Genomic DNA, 18,082 nt, shown 5'->3' on the forward strand with positions numbered 1-18,082 from the left:
TCACTTCAGACCTGGGAGGGTTTTAGTCCCCATCCCCAACACCTACTTTCCGTGTGTTTAAGTGAAGCCAGCCATGGCAAAGCCATCCCTAACGTGGATGGTGAGCAACAGCAATACTTGTGCACACTGCATCCCACCACACTATGGAAGACCATCTACTTCTGGTGGTTGAGACACCATGAGGCATGGGTTCAGCAAGGACTGGTTTCTCGAGACAGCATCCACACTTAGGTATCATTGCAATTTTTAAGCATACCGTGAAAAATATGCACCAGGAAAGAGAGGGAAAAAAATCCATATTGGGTTGAGAACAAACTAGTACAAATCGCAAAACCGGCATGGTTCCCAAGGAGCCAAATTCTCTCATTTCCAAAGAGGAGGATCTAAAACCACCAACCAAGCCAGGCTCATCCCTCTGGCCAAGGGTAATGCTGATGGCTGCATGCTCTGCACCCATGGGTACCAGCACATGCAGGGCAGGCAAAGACTGGCTCATCCCAAGCTCCACCCTCAGCTTCCAATATTTTGGTGAGACAAGTGATTTAAATAATTGTAACACTAATAAAACCCCTTAAAATGTTTAACACCCCATATAAAGAGAAAACTGGGGCTGTTCATCCTAGAGAACAGAAGGCTCCTGAAGGGGAGACCTGAGAGCAGCTCCAGTGCCTAAAGGGGCTGCAGGAAGCCTGGAGAGGGGCTTGGGACAAGGGCCTGTAGGGACAGGCCAAGGGGAATGGCTTGAACCTGCCCGAGGGGAGACTGAGCTGAGCTCTTAGGCAGAAGCTCTTCCCTGTGAGGGTGCTGAGGCGCTGGCACAGGGTGCCCAGAGAAGCTGTGGCTGCCCCATCCCTGGCAGTGCTCAAGGCCAGGTTGGACACAGGGGCTTGGAGCAAGCTGCTCCAGTGGAAGGGGTCCCTGCCCGTGGCAGGGGGTGGAGCTGGAGGAGCTTTAAGGCCCCTTCCAGCACAAACCAGGCTGGGATTGTATGTTTACTTCAGGGAACCACAGATATTATGTGAGTTTCCAAGTGTCAGATGAAATCTAAGCGCTTCCAAAAGCGTACTTATCTTAAAATAAAAGCATACAAATGAACACCTCATCAAGGTGTCAGTGTTCCAGTTGGACATCGCTCACAAAAGCCTCACTCTCCTACAAACAGAACCAGTTTTCAACTGGTTAAAAACTCAAAAGCAGTAATTATTTCTTCTCATTTTCTTGCTATCCTTCTAGGTTCCTGCACCTTTGGATAGCTGGGGAGCTATGTGTTACGCAGCTTCGCAAATTGCAGATAATGGGGAAATTTTGGAAATAATAAGTAAAAGCTACCCATAACAATTTTCTTTCTTAATGCCTGGTTCATAAAAGGTGATTCCATGTTCACCATAGACCAGTGAACCAGCTGCCCCAGACCTGGCCAGCATCCCCAGTGCCTTGGCCACGGTGGCCAAGACTCCTGCACAAGAGCAACCCATGGGCATGTCCCAAGCAAGGCAAAAATCCTCCAAGAAAAACAATCCACACCAAAACCCTTCCAAAATACCCCCCCCCCAAAAAAAAGACCCCAAGCACCCATCCGTCTGCCCCCCATCCAGCCTCTAAGCTAGTTAAATAACACAAACTGAGAACTGCAGGAGGCCAACTTCAAATTATCCACGTTCATCCCTCCGCGAACACAGGCGCTTCCTGGAGAAACCATGCTATTAATGATATCTTCTCTAAAATGCCCTGTTCCTGCAGGGCCTGGGTGCCTGCTTCCCAGTCATGTATGTCAGCATGGTGTAATGGGTTCGATGTCATGGCTTAAAATGAAAGTCTCTTTTGATCACGACTATCATCAGTATTAAAGGAGACGTTGACATGAGGCATTTCCTCCCATCAAAGAGCAACACCACTCATTTTCTTAATGCCAAGACATAGAAAACATAGCAGGAAGCAATTCCGGTGTGCTCACACATGGCCATCACAGCACCTGAATTACCAAGGTTAGGCAAATAATTCAAAGCAATAGGAGAAGTCTTGATGACACAGATCTTGATGCCTTCCTAGGTTAATGTGGAGTGGGTGGCAGAGCGCGATTTGCAGGGACACACCAAAAGGAAGCCCTATTTCTGCCTGTCATCTCGGGAAGGCCGGTTAGCATGCCGGCAGCGCCGCGAGCACTGTGCTGGATGCGGCTCCATGCAGCCCTCCCCAGGCTGGGCCCTGCTGCCTCGGCCAATGGGCCAGGAAACACAAATCCGAGGGAATATTTTGACATCCTCAGGTCTCTCCAATAGATCATTTTTATTTATTAGGATTAAAAGAGAAATATATTCCCTCAAGTACCCATTCTGCTCAAAATACAAATTAAAGTCTTCCTTCCCCTGCATCTGACTCCAGCAGGCATTAAAAAATTAAATAGAATTAAAAAGAGCTTTACATACAGTCGAGACAAATGACATAGGTTCAAATCTCTTTAATGCCCAAAGGCTTTTCCCACACACCATCAGACACAGCCTCACAACACTCTTCTGCTCGGAGCCCATATTTCCTTCTCATTTATTCCAATAAGCCACAATCCAACACCCCCCCACCAGAGCCTGCACCTTCAAACCAGTGACACAACATGGCAAAAATGACCCTAAGTTCAAATATCCTTGTTTCCTGCTGGAAAGATGGTCCTCCATGCAGTGTAAAGCCACCGAATCCCATTGAGCATCACCAGGCTTCACAGCCCTGGTCTGTGCATACAGCTAACGCTTAAATTCACCCTCTGTGCATCACAGCAGGTGGAAGAAGTGGGTTTCCAAGCAGAGGATAAAATAATGTCTAAAGGATCCTAATTCCAACCAACCCATCCGGGTTGGGGTTCATCTCCCTGCCCAGGCTGCTGCCTGGAGCGGGCAGCTCCGATGGATAGCTGGGTGTTTGCCTACCCCGAGCTGCCTACACAGGGCTGGGGAGGGAACTGCAAATAATCTGATGGGCTTGATATTATATCACCATCCGCCAGCTTGCCGGCAGTGGGCAGGGTGCTTCGGTTCGGCTGGGATTAGGGGGAGGGGAGGATCTCATTTTAGTATCATTATTATTATTATAATTATTATTTTAGGGGGTTTTAATAGGAAAAGGATTCACACGCGCAGGTTCAGCGCATCTTCCTTCCCCCACGGCTTTGAAAACTCCAGTGATCCCGAAAGACATGCTCAGATCATCACCTACCTTCCATCATGGTGGCAGAATTGCATTCCTCAATTTCCAAGGAGCCTGAAAAAATACAGGAGAATACGATCCCAGTTACCAGCTGCTGAACGGGAGCCCTTCCACCAAACGCCTCCAATCCCGTACAGCTGCCGGAATAACGAGGAGGGGAAAAACCCGAGTGCTGAGGCTAAGGGCAGGCCATGGATGCTGCTGTGCCTGTATCACCTCCAGGAGCACCGGAGGATGCTGAGAGAAAGGGAGGACGAGCCGGGCTCCGGCGCAGCCAGTCCCTCCCGCCCCGCACCTCCTCACATGCGCGCTCGCTCCCGACACCCCCCCCGGGAACACACCAACCTATTGCCCATTTTTTTCCCCTTTTCCCCCCCTTCCTTTCCACTTTCACCAAAAGCATAACCCCGCTTCGTACCTCGTGACGCACTTCCCCTCCCTCTAATCCTATTGCAGCGGCTGGGGGAGCCAGATTAATTACCAGGCGCTGTCAGATTAGGGAGACGGGCTGGAAACGAGGGGGGAAAAGAGATAAACCCAGGCTGGATGAGGCAGCGGAGCTCGCTCCGGGCCCTGCTCCCGCAGCCATTCAAGGGAGAAACGCATCGGGCTGACGTCACATCGCCTGCAATTAGCCCCGAAAGGATGATGCGGGAGCAATTTCCCCCGGGATTGCCTTCCGACAGCGCCTGGGAAGCGATTCCATGGGAGGAGCGGCCCCAGCACCGCCGGAGAGGGCAACAGAAGAGGCTGGGGCGGGACAGGGGCTGCAAGAGCTGAGCCCCGGCTCTGCCTGCGGACCCCTGCATGGGGACCCCCCATTTCGCATCACCAGGGGCACCAGCAGCCGGTGCCGCCCCCCAGCAGATGCCATCAGAGCCTGCCCCAGCCAATTGACACATCCCCTATTTGTCTGTCAGCCACAGCTCCCCTCAGCACAGAGCTGAGCCTCGGCCGGCCCCTAATGCACTGTGGGACGCTCACTGGCTTGGGAAGCGCCTCTCAGAGCTGCTTACAGGGGCTGGGGGTGACAGGGAGCTCCAACACAGGGGTTATGCGGGACACCACCGGGATTACCCCAGTAAATAGGTGAGGTACAAATGTGGTCCTGGCAAAACGGGTTTTAAACAGCTCAGAAAGTTCGGACACCCCTGGGGAAGAGAAGGCTCCTGAAGGGGAGACCTGAGAGCAGCTCCAGTGCCTAAAGGGGCTGCAGGGAACCTGGAGAGGGGCTTGGGACAAGGGCCTGTAGGGACAGGCCAAGGGGAATGGCTTGAACCTGCCCGAGGGGAGACTGAGCTGAGCTCTTAGGCAGAAGCTCTTCCCTGTGAGGGTGCTGAGGCGCTGGCACAGGGTGCCCAGAGAAGCTGTGGCTGCCCCATCCCTGGCAGTGCTCAAGGCCAGGTTGGACACAGGGGCTTGGAGCAAGCTGCTCCGGTGGAAGGGGTCCTGGAGGAGCTGAAACCAGCCTGTTTCAGCATTTGCAAATGCAGCTTTTCTGGGGGACTTTGTGTCTGATGGAAACTCAACCTCCACCTCTCACCCTGCGTCACCATCTTTAGGACCGTTCAAGGCAGCCACACATTTCTCAGGACCTCACTCTGCTCACAGGCAGGGAAAGCAAAACCCACATCATTTTCCTATTTGAAAAAAATAAACCTTTTTTCTCCCATTTAAAATCCTACCGTTTTTCCCATAAAAAAAAAAAAAAATCCCCATCTTTCCCCATTAAAAATTCCTATCTCTCTTCCATTAAAAAAAAACAACCAACCCAAACCACACAAACCAACTCATTTTCCCCCATTAAACAAATAAATCTCATTTTCCCCGTTAAAACACTCCCAAAGCCGAGCACCTCCGAGGGTCTGGATGCACCACTGGGGAAATGAGACTCAACCCCACAGCAGAGCTTCCAGCCTTGAGTGTCCCAACCCAAAGTGTCCCCAGCTGCAGCCCTCACCCATCACAGCACCGAGGTGCCCCCACGGGCTGGGATTATTTAGCAGATGGTGGGTTAATCCCTGCAGGAGCCCCTGTGACCTGTCCCAACTCCCAGCACCTTCTGCACAGGGCCATGGGATGGGGATGGTGCCTGTGGAAAATCCCTTTGTAATCCTAGGGCGAGCACAATGAGATGAACGTGGCTCCATTGTCCCCCCCCAACACACCCCAAGGAGAGAGGCTGGCACAGCGACAGGATGCCCGGGTGATGGGCACGCACACACCAGGTCCAAATCCCTCTGGACACACCGAATTAACACCTACTCTTGTCACAGCGCTGCTGTAGCCATCCCGCATCCCAGTGATGCTGCTTCCCATGACCCTCCTCAACCAGGTTTATCCTTCTTAACCAAGCAGGAAGAGCTGTAACTTCCCTGCAAACACCTTCCCAAGCTGGCAATGGGTAAATAAGTTGTTGTCACCAAACTCCTCCATTTCACAGCATCCTCCACACTGTGCCCCCATAATCCAGGGGTCCCCCCACCTGTGCCAACGTGGATTACTGCTAATGCCAGCACGGCTCTGCCTTGCTCAGCTCTGTGGGATGTCTCGACCTTATGAAATAATTCCTGCCATGTGGCAAGAGCGAAACTCATCTTCCTGAGGGTAAAGTTAACCCTGTGCTAACCCGGGGCCCCCAGCACAAGAGGGATGTGGAGCTGTTGGAGCGAGGGCAGAGGAGGCCATGGAGCTGCTGCGAGGGCTGGAGCAGCTCTGCTCTGGAGCCAGGCTGAGAGAGCTGGGCTGGGGCAGCCTGGAGAAGAGAAGGCTCCTGAAGGGGAGACCTGAGAGCAGCTCCAGTGCCTAAAGGGGCTACAGGAAGCCTGGAGAGGGGCTTGGGACAAGGGCCTGTAGGGCCAGGCCAAGGGGAATGGCTTGGACCTGCCCGAGGGGAGACTGAGCTGAGCTCTTAGGCAGAAGCTCTTCCCTGGGAGGGTGCTGAGGCGCTGGCACAGGGTGCCCAGAGAAGCTGTGGCTGCCCCATCCCTGGCAGTGCTCAAGGCCAGGTTGGACACAGGGGCTTGGAGCAAGCTGCTCCAGTGGAAGGGGTCCCTGCCCGTGGCAGGGGTTGGAGCTGGATGAGCTTTAAGGTCCCTCCCAACCCAAACCAGTCCGGGACTCTGTGACACCACGAACCTGCTCCCCGCACTGGCTCTTCCCATACCCAGGAGGCACAGGGAAAGCCTTGTTACTGGCACCCCAGCAGGGCAGCGTGCCAATGAGCCCATTCATTCCAAGGCAAAAATCGCTATTTGTGGATTTCTATACGATTTCCAACCGCACCAGCTGACACGCAGCCATTTCCCAGCTAAAGCACTGGCAATCTCAGGCAGCTCCTGAAGGATACGCGCTCGGAGGCTGCGGCAAACATCAACAGACAAGTCAATGGCATTAACAAAATGAAAGGCAGAAAGTGAGTCACTGAGCACATTACTCACATCCCAGCAGAGTCATGCTTGAGGTACATGTGACAGGCACCGGGAGGAGCCCGGCTCGGCCCCGGCCAGGACAGGGTGCCCCTGGGATGCAGCATGGACAGGGATTTGCTATATAAAGCTCCAATCCCTTGTCCCTGCGCAGGATGTGGCCCTGGCAAATCCCCCAGCATTAGCAGCAGTGATGGGCAGCCGGTGCCTTGTTTACATCCACGTCTGTGGCTCCACAACCCCTCTGCTAAACCATAATTAAACCTTCACTAAAATAAGCCCATCCTTCATCTGGCGCTGGAGGGAACACGGTGGAGGAGGCCAGACCCTCAGCAGCCTCATTACTGGTAGCTCCCATCACCACACAGCACTGGGGATTCCTCCCCATCACTGCAAAACAGACTTTCCAACAGGGTTCCACTATTTGCCTCTAGAAAATCAGGTTATTCCACGCAGGACACTGGAGGTTTTAAATCCCGGGATGCAGGACTCACTGTGAACATCGATGGCTTTGTTCTGCCATAGGACGGCTGGAGACAAACCCAAAGCCTCGCAGAGGCTGCCATCTGGGCTCTGATAAAGTGACGTATTTACAAGATACCTTGCTCAAAAGGCTTCTCCCGACCGGGGAAGGGGGCTGGGAGATGCAGGGCTCAACCAGGACCATCTCACCCAGGTCTCCTGCATGGAGCCAGATCAGCCCATCAGCCACATCCGCAGCACCAAACACCTCACACAGTCTTCTCAGGAATGCTGCGGACTGTGGAGCTGAACCTAAACATGCTGCACCTTGGGATGCTACTGGGCTGGACCATCATACGATCATAGAACAGTAGGGTTGGAAAGGGAAAGAATCTTAATACCACCCCTCACATCATGCTTTGCACAGCCATCACGCATGCATTGAGTCCCATGGCAGGAGCAGGGCTGGACCAGCCCCAGGACATCACAGGAATGAGCCCCCAGCTCATCCCTTGACCCTGACCACAGGAGCCCATCACCACCCTTCGGGGTGGGAGCAGCAGGGACTAAAGCAGAGGAGCATCTCCCACCCGCATCCCTGCGCATCCCGGGCACAGGGCCCCTTTCAGGCCGCAGCTGCTCCTCGCTCCACAATACAGCCCGTTACCTTCTGCTCTATTAGTTTCCTGCTCTATTCATCCCCGGTTTTCCCACGCACAAAGAGCCACCGAGCCCTTTCCATCTCACTGAGCTGCTCCGAGGACTGACACAAGGGATGCGGGATGAGCCAGGTCCCTGGGAGAGAGCCCTCTCCCCGTGGGACATGGACTTGGAGAGGGCGGAGAGCTGGATGGGTGCCTGCTTTCCCAACAGCGCCAGGGAAAACGTGCTTATCCTGCATTTAAAGGGAGACTCGGCGCACTGGGCTGTCCTCTGGGTAGAGGGGAGGGCACAGCCACAGCATGGAAGCAGCTCACCGGGGAAGCACGAGGAGCAGAGCACAGGCGCACGCTGCGCCCCAGCCCTTTCAGCTGCCTCTTGCCTTCACCCACTGGCACATAAGGAGCAGCCCCAGGGAGACACAACCACGCTGGCCCCCACATGCCCCTGCCAAGTGCTCTGCACCCTGTCAAACACCCCCAGAGCACCCAGCCCCTGCCCAGAACCAGCCCAGCAGCACCCCGCAGGACCCCAAACCATCCTTGGTGCGAGCAACCCCTGTAATCCCAACCCAAGTCACAACCGGGCTGGACACAGGCAGTGGCTCCCTTGAAACCCCCGCATGGGACCGACCACCTCCATCCCCAGGCCTGAGCTGGATGTGGGGCAAGGAGGGCACCGAGCAGCCACGGCCCGGCAGCAGGGAGCTCACTCAGTGGCCCCCAGCACTCACATTCTGGCGAGCAGGGCCCCTCCGCCGTGGCAGGGAGGTGCTGGCAGGGCAGAGCCACAACGTGCGCGCTCAAGGGGTGATTTAGCGCTGCCGGAGCCAGCTCTGCCGTGTTTGATCACTACCATGTAAGCAGAGGTAATCAGGCTACACCCTGGGGCGCCCAGGCACGACGGGAGCCCCACGCACACCCTGCTCCCGCCGGGATCCTGCTCTGTGCCACCGCACGTCGACCAGCAGCGACCAAAACCCACCTCCGCCGCGCCGGGAGGGCCACCGCGGGCAGCGCCGCGCCACAATGCGCCTTCCTCTGCTCTGCCCTCCTCTTCCTCCTCCTCCTCCGAGCAGCCTCCTCCCAGCACCAGGAGCTCCTCCTGGCTCCCACCCACAGCCAGGTAATGAGGGTGAGCACCTGCCCCAGCGCCTCAGCTCACACCCAATGGGATGAGGAGCAGCTGGATGGGGTCCAGGGATGCTCTGAGCTCCAAACCCAGCACCTCTGCAGCCCCCATACACCCAGGTGGTCACTGCTCCTGGGTATCAAAGGGACCCATCGCCCATGTGCCCAGTAAAGAGACGGAAGAGGGAACACTGGTTTGGTTTGGGTTTTTTTGCTGGGGAGAGGGGCTTTGGACAAGGGCCTGTAGGGACAGGCCAAGGGGAATGGCTTGAACCTGCCCGAGGGGAGACTGAGCTGAGCTCTTAGGCAGAAGCTCTTCCCTGTGAGGGTGCTGAGGCGCTGGCACAGGGTGCCCAGAGAAGCTGTGGCTGCCCCATCCCTGGCAGTGCTCAAGGCCAGGTTGGACACAGGGGCTTGGAGCAAGCTGCTCCAGTGGAAGGGGTCCCTGCCCATGGCAGGGGTTGGAGCTGGATGGGCTTTAAGGTCCCTTCCAACACAAACCAAGCTGGGGTTCTATGAAGAAGGCATTTGGGAACACTGAAGAAGACCTCGTGCACCCCACAGTTGGCGTTTGCAGCCAGCAGCCCCACTTCACACCCCACATCTCAGCACTGCTGAGCCCATTCTGGGTGTGATCACTGAGGGCATCAGCATTTCAGAATGGGAACAGCCCTGTCCATGTGCCCCCTGGCACGGGTCAGGGGTCAGCGCTGTGCCGCGGCCCCCAGCAGCCCCACACTGCATCCAGCATCCCCATCAGGCACAGGGAAGGGGCACCCCAACTCCAGCCTCTGGGCGTGCACGGGGGAGCCCCAGAAGTGCCATTTCATCCAGTTCCACCCAAGGAGACATTGATTTGATTTGAAACGCCGCACCCTGAGCGGGGGAAGGAGCTCGGCAGCACACGGGGAGGGGGGGAGCAGCATCAGCTTTCAAACGGAAGATGAAGTGTACAGACCAGTGCCAGCTGTGGGCATTGCAAAGAAACTCCTTCTGTTTTGGACATCGCTCCCTCCTTAGACATTAGAGACATTAAACCAGCTCCGAGCTCCTGTGTTGTTCCCCTCTTCCCAAAGTTTAAGCATTAACTTAATGAGGGTATTAATGAGCAAGGGGGAAAGATATCAAAGAATGAGGCTGGGATTGCCGATGATCCACAGCAAACCACACTGAAGGGAGCTTGTGATGCTTTGGGGGTGCTGCAAGGGTTTATGTGGATTTTCAGAGAACCAAGGAATGGGTTGGGTTGGACCTCAAAGCTCCTCCAGCCCCAACCCCTGCCACAGGCAGGGACCCCTTCCACTGGAGCAGCTTGCTCCAAGCCCCTGTGTCCAACCTGGCCTTGAGCACTGCCAGCGATGGGGCAGCCACAGCTTCTCTGGGCACCCTGTGCCAGCGCCTCAGCACCCTCACAGGGAAGAGCTTCTGCCTAAGAGCTCAGCTCAGTCTCCCCTCGGGCAGGTTAAAGCCATTCCCCTTGGCCTGTCCCTACAGGCCCTTGTCCCAAGCCCCTCTCCAGGTTCCCTGCAGCCCCTTCAGGCACTGGAGCTGCTCTCAGGTCTCCCCTTCAGGAGCCTTCTCTTCTCCAGGCTGCCCCAGCCCAGCTCTCTCAGCCTGGCTCCAGAGCAGAGCTGCTCCAGCCCTCGCAGCAGCTCCGTGTCCATCTTCTCCACCCAGCCTGTGTGTGCTGGAGGAGCTGCTGCTGGGGTGTCAGGGTGCTCCTGGGGATGCTCCACAGGGAGATGCCCACCGTGGGGTCTGCAGTGCCCGGGTATCCCTGGGTCAGGGGGTGCTGTTATAGATCCGCAGTGCCCTGCGCAGGCAGGAGGGGAAGTTTTGCCCTCACCAGTTTCCAAAGCCCCAAGGAGATGCTCTTCAACCCGTGCAAACGGCACGGTCCTGTTGTCTCCTTCACCTTCTGAGGGTGCTCCCAGACCTCTGCTGCAGGCTGGGTGGTGGCAGTGCTGTGTGCAGAGGTGGTGGCCAGCCTGGGTCAAACACAGCGTGACTGCTGCTGCTGTGTGTGACCTCAAGCCTTGTGACTCCCCACCTTTGAAGTGGTGCCAATGTCACATTTGGCTGAGCACCCATAAACACCTTTATGTGTTTGCATCCTCCAGCCACCAGCAGCATGGCCCACATGGCCAGGGAGGAAACGTTTATCCCTCCCTTATAGTAAAAGAGTTTTCTGCAAGACCTATATATTGGGAGCTGAAGGGGTTTCTTAGAGGGGGGGGACAGAAGGTGAGAGGCAGAGATGTGTGGCCGTGGCTGGGTGCTGGGTCAGGCAGGTGGGTTTGGATCCCACCAGCTGCATTTGCACATCAGCGCCAGGAACGTGGAGCCATGAGCTCCTGTGGGACAGCAAGGAGAAATGCAGGAGTAGGCTGGAGCAGGAGGAAGGAAGGAGTTGTGCTGGGAAATAGCTGAGTGATGGGGCAGGAAAGGCAGAGAGATTCCCAAAGGTGAGGGCAACCCAAAGCAGGCCTGGAGTTACTGCCTCCAGATGTGCGGGAATCCAGATGTGCGAGAACCCAGCTGTGCTCAGTCTCCAGCTGTGTTCAGTGTCCGCCTATGAACTGCTCCAACTACAGAGGCACCCCAGCCATGCACCCCTCCATCAGTGCCTGGCTCCAGCTGTGCGCTGCTCCAGCTGTGCGCGGCCCTGGCTGTGGGGACCGCAGCTGGACATGTCTCCAGCTGTTGAAGGTCCTGCCATGACCCGCTCCAGCTGCCCGTGGCTCCAGCTGTGCACGGCTCCAGCTGTGCCGGACCCGCACTGCGCGTCCCTGCAGCGCACATCCTGGCCGCGCAGCGCCCCGCAGTGCGCGCCGCGATGTGCAGTGGTGCAGGGCCTCGGCAGATGGAGCTCTGCAGCTGTGCAGGCGCCGTGAGCGAGCAGGATGGGAGCTGCGCAGATGTGCAGCAGCCACGCACAGGCAGGGGACGGGGACAAGGAGGGGGAGCCACAGCAGGACCTGCTGCCAGCAGTGACCCTCTCCTGAGGGTAAAATGCCTTCTGCAGCATATAGATATGTTTATACGCATATATATATGTATTTAATTGCAGCAATCTCTCTGTGGTGAGCAGCCTGCCGCGGGGATGAGGATGTCCCCAGGCTGGTCCCCTTGGGGACTGGGAGTCCTCAGAGACAGGGAGCCCTTAGGGACAGGCACCCGCTGTCACATTTGGAGAGCTAAAACACTTGAAGGCATCTTAAATCGCATCGGCTGCCCCACATTCCCCGTCCTTCCCGGGATCCAGCCGGACTCCCTGCTGCCAGACCCACCTCCCGTTCGCGCCGAGGCCACCGGAGCCGTGAGCCCTCGGGCTGGGTTCCAGCGCCGCAGCCTCGATAACATCAGTGCTTCGGGCGCCAGCCCCAGCTCCTTCCTGTTTTTGACTCCAAAGCTGTCAGCGACGGATTCTCGAGTCTCTCTTTTCATCCGTAGGGCTTTGAAGTGAACTCTGAACCGGTGGCACCTACACCTCCTTGGCTGGCGAATCCTTAGGGCTGCGTTACCAACCTCAAAGCAGTCCCTGCCAAGCATAACTAAAGGCTGGGGGAGACTGGATGGAGCAGCCCAGAAGAGAAGAACTTGGGGTGTTGGGTGAGGAGAAGCTCCCCATGACCCAGCTTCAGCGAGCGCTTGAGCCCAGAATCCCCCCGTGTGCGGGGCTGCACCCCCAGAGCGTGAGCAGCAGCTCAGGGAGGGGATCCTGCCCCTCTGCTGTGCTCTGGGGAGACCCCCCCCCTGCAGCCCTGATCCAGCTCTGGGGCAGCAGCACAAGAGGGACGTGGAGCTGCTGGAGCGAGGCCAGAGGAGGCCATGGAGCTGCTGCGAGGGCTGGAGCAGCTCTGCTCTGGAGCCAGGCTGAGAGAGCTGGGCTGGGGCAGCCTGGAGAAGAGAAGGCTCCTGAAGGGGAGAGCTGAGAGCAGCTCCAGTGCCTAAAGGGGCTGCAGGGAACGTGGAGAGGGGCTTGGGACAAGGGCCTGTAGGGACAGGCCAAGGGGAATGGCTTGAACCTGCCCGAGGGGAGACTGAGCTGAGCTCTTAGGCAGAAGCTCTTCCCTGTGAGGGTGCTGAGGCGCTGGCACAGGGTGCCCAGAGAAGCTGTGGCTGCCCCATCCCTGGCAGTGCTCAAGGCCAGGTTGGACACAGGGGCTTGGAGCAAGCTGCTCCAGTGGAAGGGGTCCCTGCCCGTGGCAGGGGTTGGAACTGGATGAGCTTTAAGCTCCCTTCCAACACAAACCAGGCTGGGATTCCATGATTATACCTTGGGAAACACGAATCACTCCATCCTGCTGGCTGGCATACTGGGGGAAACAGCGCTGTGCACCATGGTGCGCTCAGGCACATGGGGCATTCCCCATGAGGCCAGCCTTGGTGAGGCCAAAACACGGGCAGAAGCTGTGGCAGGGACCAGCATCACTTGCAGCTGCTGGCATGCGCCTCTGCAGCAGACGGCAGGTTGGAATGCCTGAGCTCCTCCCTCACTCCTATGGACCAGGAGGAAAAAAGCGCATGGAAAAGCATCCCCACACCCAGGAGAGCACCATGGGAAGCCAGCAGAGCGGGTTTGTTATTTCATTTCTTTGCACCATGGTTTCTATGAACAGCGCTGACCTCCGGGGCAGGAGTTTCCTGGCAGTGCTGGGGGCTCTGTGGGACCCTTGTCCCTGGGCAGCTGGGAAGGGCCGGCCCCGCTCCGGCACAGCGAGCAGCAACTCATCCCAGGACTGACGCCGTGGGGAGTTATGGCTGGTGGAAATTCCCTCTGAAACACCAGTGGGAAGCTATGCCCTTGAGGACACGGCCGCTTGGGCACTGCTGCAGCAGGGGTGTCGGGGGCATCCATCATTAACACTGGCAGCAAGAAGGGGAGAGCTCGTGGGTCCTTATCCTGCGTCCCTGAGGCTGGGTCCTGCACCGTCCACCCTCACACAGCACAGCCCCTGCTGCGCACCTGCACTGCACAGCCCTGTGCACACCCCAGTTGCATGCTGCAGTTGCACAGCTGGATGCACACAGCGGTTGCACAGCTGGATGCACACCCTGCTTGTACCTGGGAGCCCCCCCCTCTCCGGAAGGACACGCTTCCTGCACCCTGTTTTCCTGCAGGTTTTCTTTTTCATCCTGTTTTCCCCTCCAGGATCTGAGCTGTGGCCATTCCAACCCCTCTGGGTGCAGCCAGAGCTGCTGCGAATGGGGAGAGCACTGGGAAAGGGGAGCGGGACCCATCATCTCACTGCATCAATCTAGGAGGAAGCACCACACTGCATTGCTGCCTCTACGTGGACCCGCTTCTGATGATGACGGAAACCATGCAAACCCCATGGGGCGCTCAGGGCCAGTCAGTTTTGATGAAGCAGACCCAAGAGGCGTCCTCGTTCCCTGAGAAAAGGACAAAAAGCACCAGCAGCTGTCCCGCTCCTGAACTGGGATTTCCCACCCCAAAAATGGAAGGAAACCAGGAGGGATTTAGGTTAGCTTTGCAGCATAGCTGCCACCAGGGTGTTTCTCTGCTGCTGCAAGAAGGAGAAGTGAAAGGAGCTGTTATTTCAGTGCCAGAGCAAGAGCACAGTGTTTGCATGTACTTGTGATGAACCGGCCTGGCAGAACGAGGTCACTGGAAGGGAGAGAAACAAAGCAAGAGAAGGTTGGGGGGGGAACGGGGGACAACCGGGGCACCCTGTGCTGTGTCAGCCCCACACCCGGGCGCCCCATGTCCCAGTGCCATCCCTGGTGCTCTGGGGTTGGTTGTTCACCCGCAGCTCCAGCTCTTTGCTGCCTTCTCCACCCAGAGCTGCCAATGCTCTTCCACTCCAATAACCCCGTGGCCCAGCTCTGCACATCCCCGGGAGCCATGAGCGCAGCGCTGGCTGCAGCAAGGGCGAATGGAAACGATGCTCGGGGGGGAATTCATGGAGAACAATTTGGTATCGGCACCACCATGAAGCCTGCACCTCAAATCCATGCCAAGGGGCTGGGAGAAGCACCCCGGGAGGCTGCAGCCCCATTCCCGGTGTTACCATCGGCTGCTGAGGCTGCAGCCCCCTTCCAGCCGGATGAGAGGTGCTGGCATGCAGCTGTCCCCCATGAAGTGCTGGGTGAGAAGATGGGCATGGGATGGGGGATCTGCACTTCCACACTGCTCCTTCGGAGCTGGGGACCACTGGGTCTCCTCCAGGTACCACCAGCTCCCCAGCATCACCCGCAGCAAGGGCAGCCGAGGGGGAGTCCCTGGTCCCCCCCATCCCCTCATTCCCCCCCCCCCCCCCCCCCCCCGCCACCAGCAGGATGTTTTTGACTGGAAATCCCGTTGTTTTGGGTCAGGCCGGGACATGAAAGCATCCCCGAGCCCCGGAGCCGCCCCGCGCGCAGGCTGCGCTGCGGCCATCGCCTTCCTGTCTGCATCCGCTTTCCTGTCGCCGCTGCCACCGGCACGGCCCCGCTCAGGAAGGAGAAGGTCTCCACATGGAGAGGGGTGGCCGTGCCCTCTGCCCGCAGGAACACGTCTCTTCCCCTTTGTCTCTGCTGGGGTTGGGCCATGGGAGGGTTTGGTGTTACCGGTGCCAGCAGCCGGGTCGCAGCCGCCGTCGCTTGCCCACACCGACCTGTTAAAGAAAGCAGCAGCCACAGGGCAGGGTCATGCTTTCGTTTATTCACTTCATATAAAAATCTCTTTTAAGAATGCATCTGAACACAATATATAATACTATAACATACATTGTGTGAAACTTGGGGTCGGGGGGGGGACAATAAAATAACCACCTGGAACAATGCGGTGTTCAACAGACATACAAACCCATTGATCATGCACAACTGTGCTATTTTCATTAACTAGTTAGTCACAAGTTGGACCAAAAGCCTGAAACATTATTTTACAAACTGAGATTTGACACGGCTCACGACTGCCGGACAAGCTTTGTCAGAAGAAGTTTCACAGCACAATTATTACATCAGTTCACATTGGGTTGTGTGGCATAGAAATTCACATTGGGTTGTTCAGAAGGCGGAAGGGGATGTTTAAAAGCCAGCCCCACTGGGGGGGTGTGTGGGGGGTTCTTTGCTTAGGTTCCTTTCTCCAGGTCTTTTCCAGCGTTTCCATTCATTGCCATGGGGTCTGGGGCTGTGAAGATGAACCCCCCGCAGGCGGCTGCCACCCGAATGCCCTCCCTGGGTTGCGTCTGTCTCTTCAGCTATGTTCAGGGTCGTGTATTTTATGCAATATAAAAGGTTAGAAGGAAGAGGGTGGGGGGGAAAAGGCAACTCTTGTTCGAGTTTTCTACCCCTTGAACATCGCCGCCGAGAGGCGATGCCAGTTCATATATAAATTAATAACTTACAAAACATTACAGTATATACATGACGTAATAAATACACTGTTATAAACAGTAATGGAGGTGTTAGAGCTCAAGGCAGTGCAGGAGGACGACGGTGGACCTAAACCTAGGAGACGTGGAGGGGGGGGAAACACAAAGATCCGAGCGTGCAAATTCCACGGAGCCGAGGAGCTGCCGAGGGGGAAGGCGCGTCACGTCACATCACGTCACGCTGCCTCATCACTGCTTAGAGGGGTACGGCAACCAACGACCCTCTGTCCTGCTCACGACAGAGAAGAACGCCCCGTGGAGGAAACCCCACTGTTATTCCTAGCAAGCAAACGGAGATGGTGCATGAAGGGACTGTAAATGGGTCGCCTGGGGTAGCAAGAGGACGATTAAAGGTGCAGCAATGCAAAACAGAGAGGGTTTTCCCTTCTGTTTAGTCTGTAAAAGTGATGGACTGCAATAAAGTGACAGGTATTGCCATGGAAAAAAGGAAGACTGCTTCTTGTAACAGGAAGAATCAAAAAGGAATCCGTCAATTCTGAAACACTTTTGTGTCGCTTTTGATACTAAACTCCGTGTATTTCGGTTAAGAGACTCTTGAAAAGACATGAAAGTGTTTACAAAGAAGGCACACAGGTCTGCAGACAGGTGGTCAGGTGGACAGCTTTTATATGGAGAGTTATTAATCAGTAGTTTCTATCAGTCTAACTGGTATAAATTCCAAAGCTAACAGTATAAAATCTCTCAGTTGTGTGTCATTTACTCTTCAGTCACGACCCGAGCCAGCTCCAGGACAGCAGGATGCTGGGAGCTGACAAGGATTAAAACCACAACGTAAATCACCTGTTAATTTCCTGAGCAATCATTCACTACACGATCTTTAACCCTGACTCCAATCTCAAGTAGCTGGGGAGATCTTTCAGCCCGTGTTAGACACAGACCTCAGACCCAGGCTGCAGGCAAGTCCGTGAGACTGCTGCATGCTCCTCAAGTGTTTGAAATCCACTCACACGGGCGCAGGACATTATGTGTCCACAGGAGATGTGTCTTCTGTCACAATCTCTATGTTTGCCTCCCTCTGTGAATCCTCTTCCCCAGGCTCGGCCACGCTGAGTGTCTTTGTATTGCTGAAGTAGCCGATGCTCTCGCCGTCCTTCTCTGGTCCATCCGAGTCCTCCTCCTCCAGCGTCAGTTCAAACTGGAACTTCTCCATCAGGCCCTGGCAGTCCCTGCCCCGCTCCTCCAGTGGAGGAGATGGGCTCTGAGGTATCATGCTCTGGTACCAGTTCCTGTTGTCCTCCAGCGTGTCCAGGATGTCCTGGGCATCGGGCTGCACCAGGTCAGCCCACGTCTCCCAGAGCGGATGGACGATGTAGTCAATGAATCCCACCTAAGAAACACAGCAATATGCATGCTTAGGGAAAGGGAATGGCCAAGATGGATCTAAAAGGTTCAAATGCTGTTAATAGATGAATTTTACAAGCAAAATACCACACCCCACCCAGAGCAAGCCCCAAACCAGCACAGTCTAATTTCAGGTATAATGAAGATGCTGCAAGGGCTGGAGCAGCTCTGCTCTGGAGCCAGGCTGAGAGAGCTCAGCTGAGAGAGCTGAGAAGAGAAGGCTCCTGAAGGGGAGACCTGAGAGCAGCTCCAGTGCCTGAAGGGGCTGCAGGGAACCTGGAGCTTTGGATGAGGGCCTGTAGGGACAGGCCAAGGGGAATGGCTTGAACCTGCCCGAGGGGAGACTGAGCTGAGCTCTTAGGCAGAAGCTCTTCCCTGTGAGGGTGCTGAGGCGCTGGCACAGGGTGCCCAGAGAAGCTGTGGCTGCCCCATCCCTGGCAGTGCTCAAGGCCAGGTTGGACACAGG

At 56.2% G+C, this 18,082-nt stretch overlaps 2 protein-coding genes across 6 annotated transcripts in view; both read right to left on the minus strand.

Annotated features, from left to right (window-relative positions):
• SGIP1 (SH3GL interacting endocytic adaptor 1) overlaps positions 1-8,826 on the minus strand; it is a 55,633-nt gene extending 46,807 nt beyond the window's left edge. Inside the window, exons 1-2 of the mRNA XM_065673101.1 lie at positions 8,730-8,826; positions 3,205-3,249 (exon numbers count right to left, since the gene is read on the minus strand). Of these exons, the coding sequence (XP_065529173.1) occupies positions 3,205-3,214 (10 nt within the window). The 5' untranslated portion in view covers positions 3,215-3,249; positions 8,730-8,826. The remainder of the gene's footprint in view (positions 1-3,204; positions 3,250-8,729) is intronic.
• Positions 8,827-15,522: 6,696 nt separating this feature from the next.
• The window catches only part of PDE4B (phosphodiesterase 4B), a 226,341-nt gene continuing 223,781 nt past the window's right edge, over positions 15,523-18,082 (minus strand). For all 5 annotated transcript variants that reach the window (XM_065673102.1, XM_065673104.1, XM_065673105.1 and 2 more), the window contains one exon: positions 15,523-17,602. In XM_065673102.1, the coding sequence (XP_065529174.1) occupies positions 17,237-17,602 (366 nt within the window). In that variant the 3' untranslated portion in view covers positions 15,523-17,236. The remainder of the gene's footprint in view (positions 17,603-18,082) is intronic.

This window comes from Lathamus discolor, chromosome 3, assembly GCF_037157495.1.
Source record: "Lathamus discolor isolate bLatDis1 chromosome 3, bLatDis1.hap1, whole genome shotgun sequence".
In the NCBI taxonomy this organism is placed as follows: Eukaryota; Metazoa; Chordata; class Aves; order Psittaciformes; family Psittacidae; genus Lathamus; species Lathamus discolor.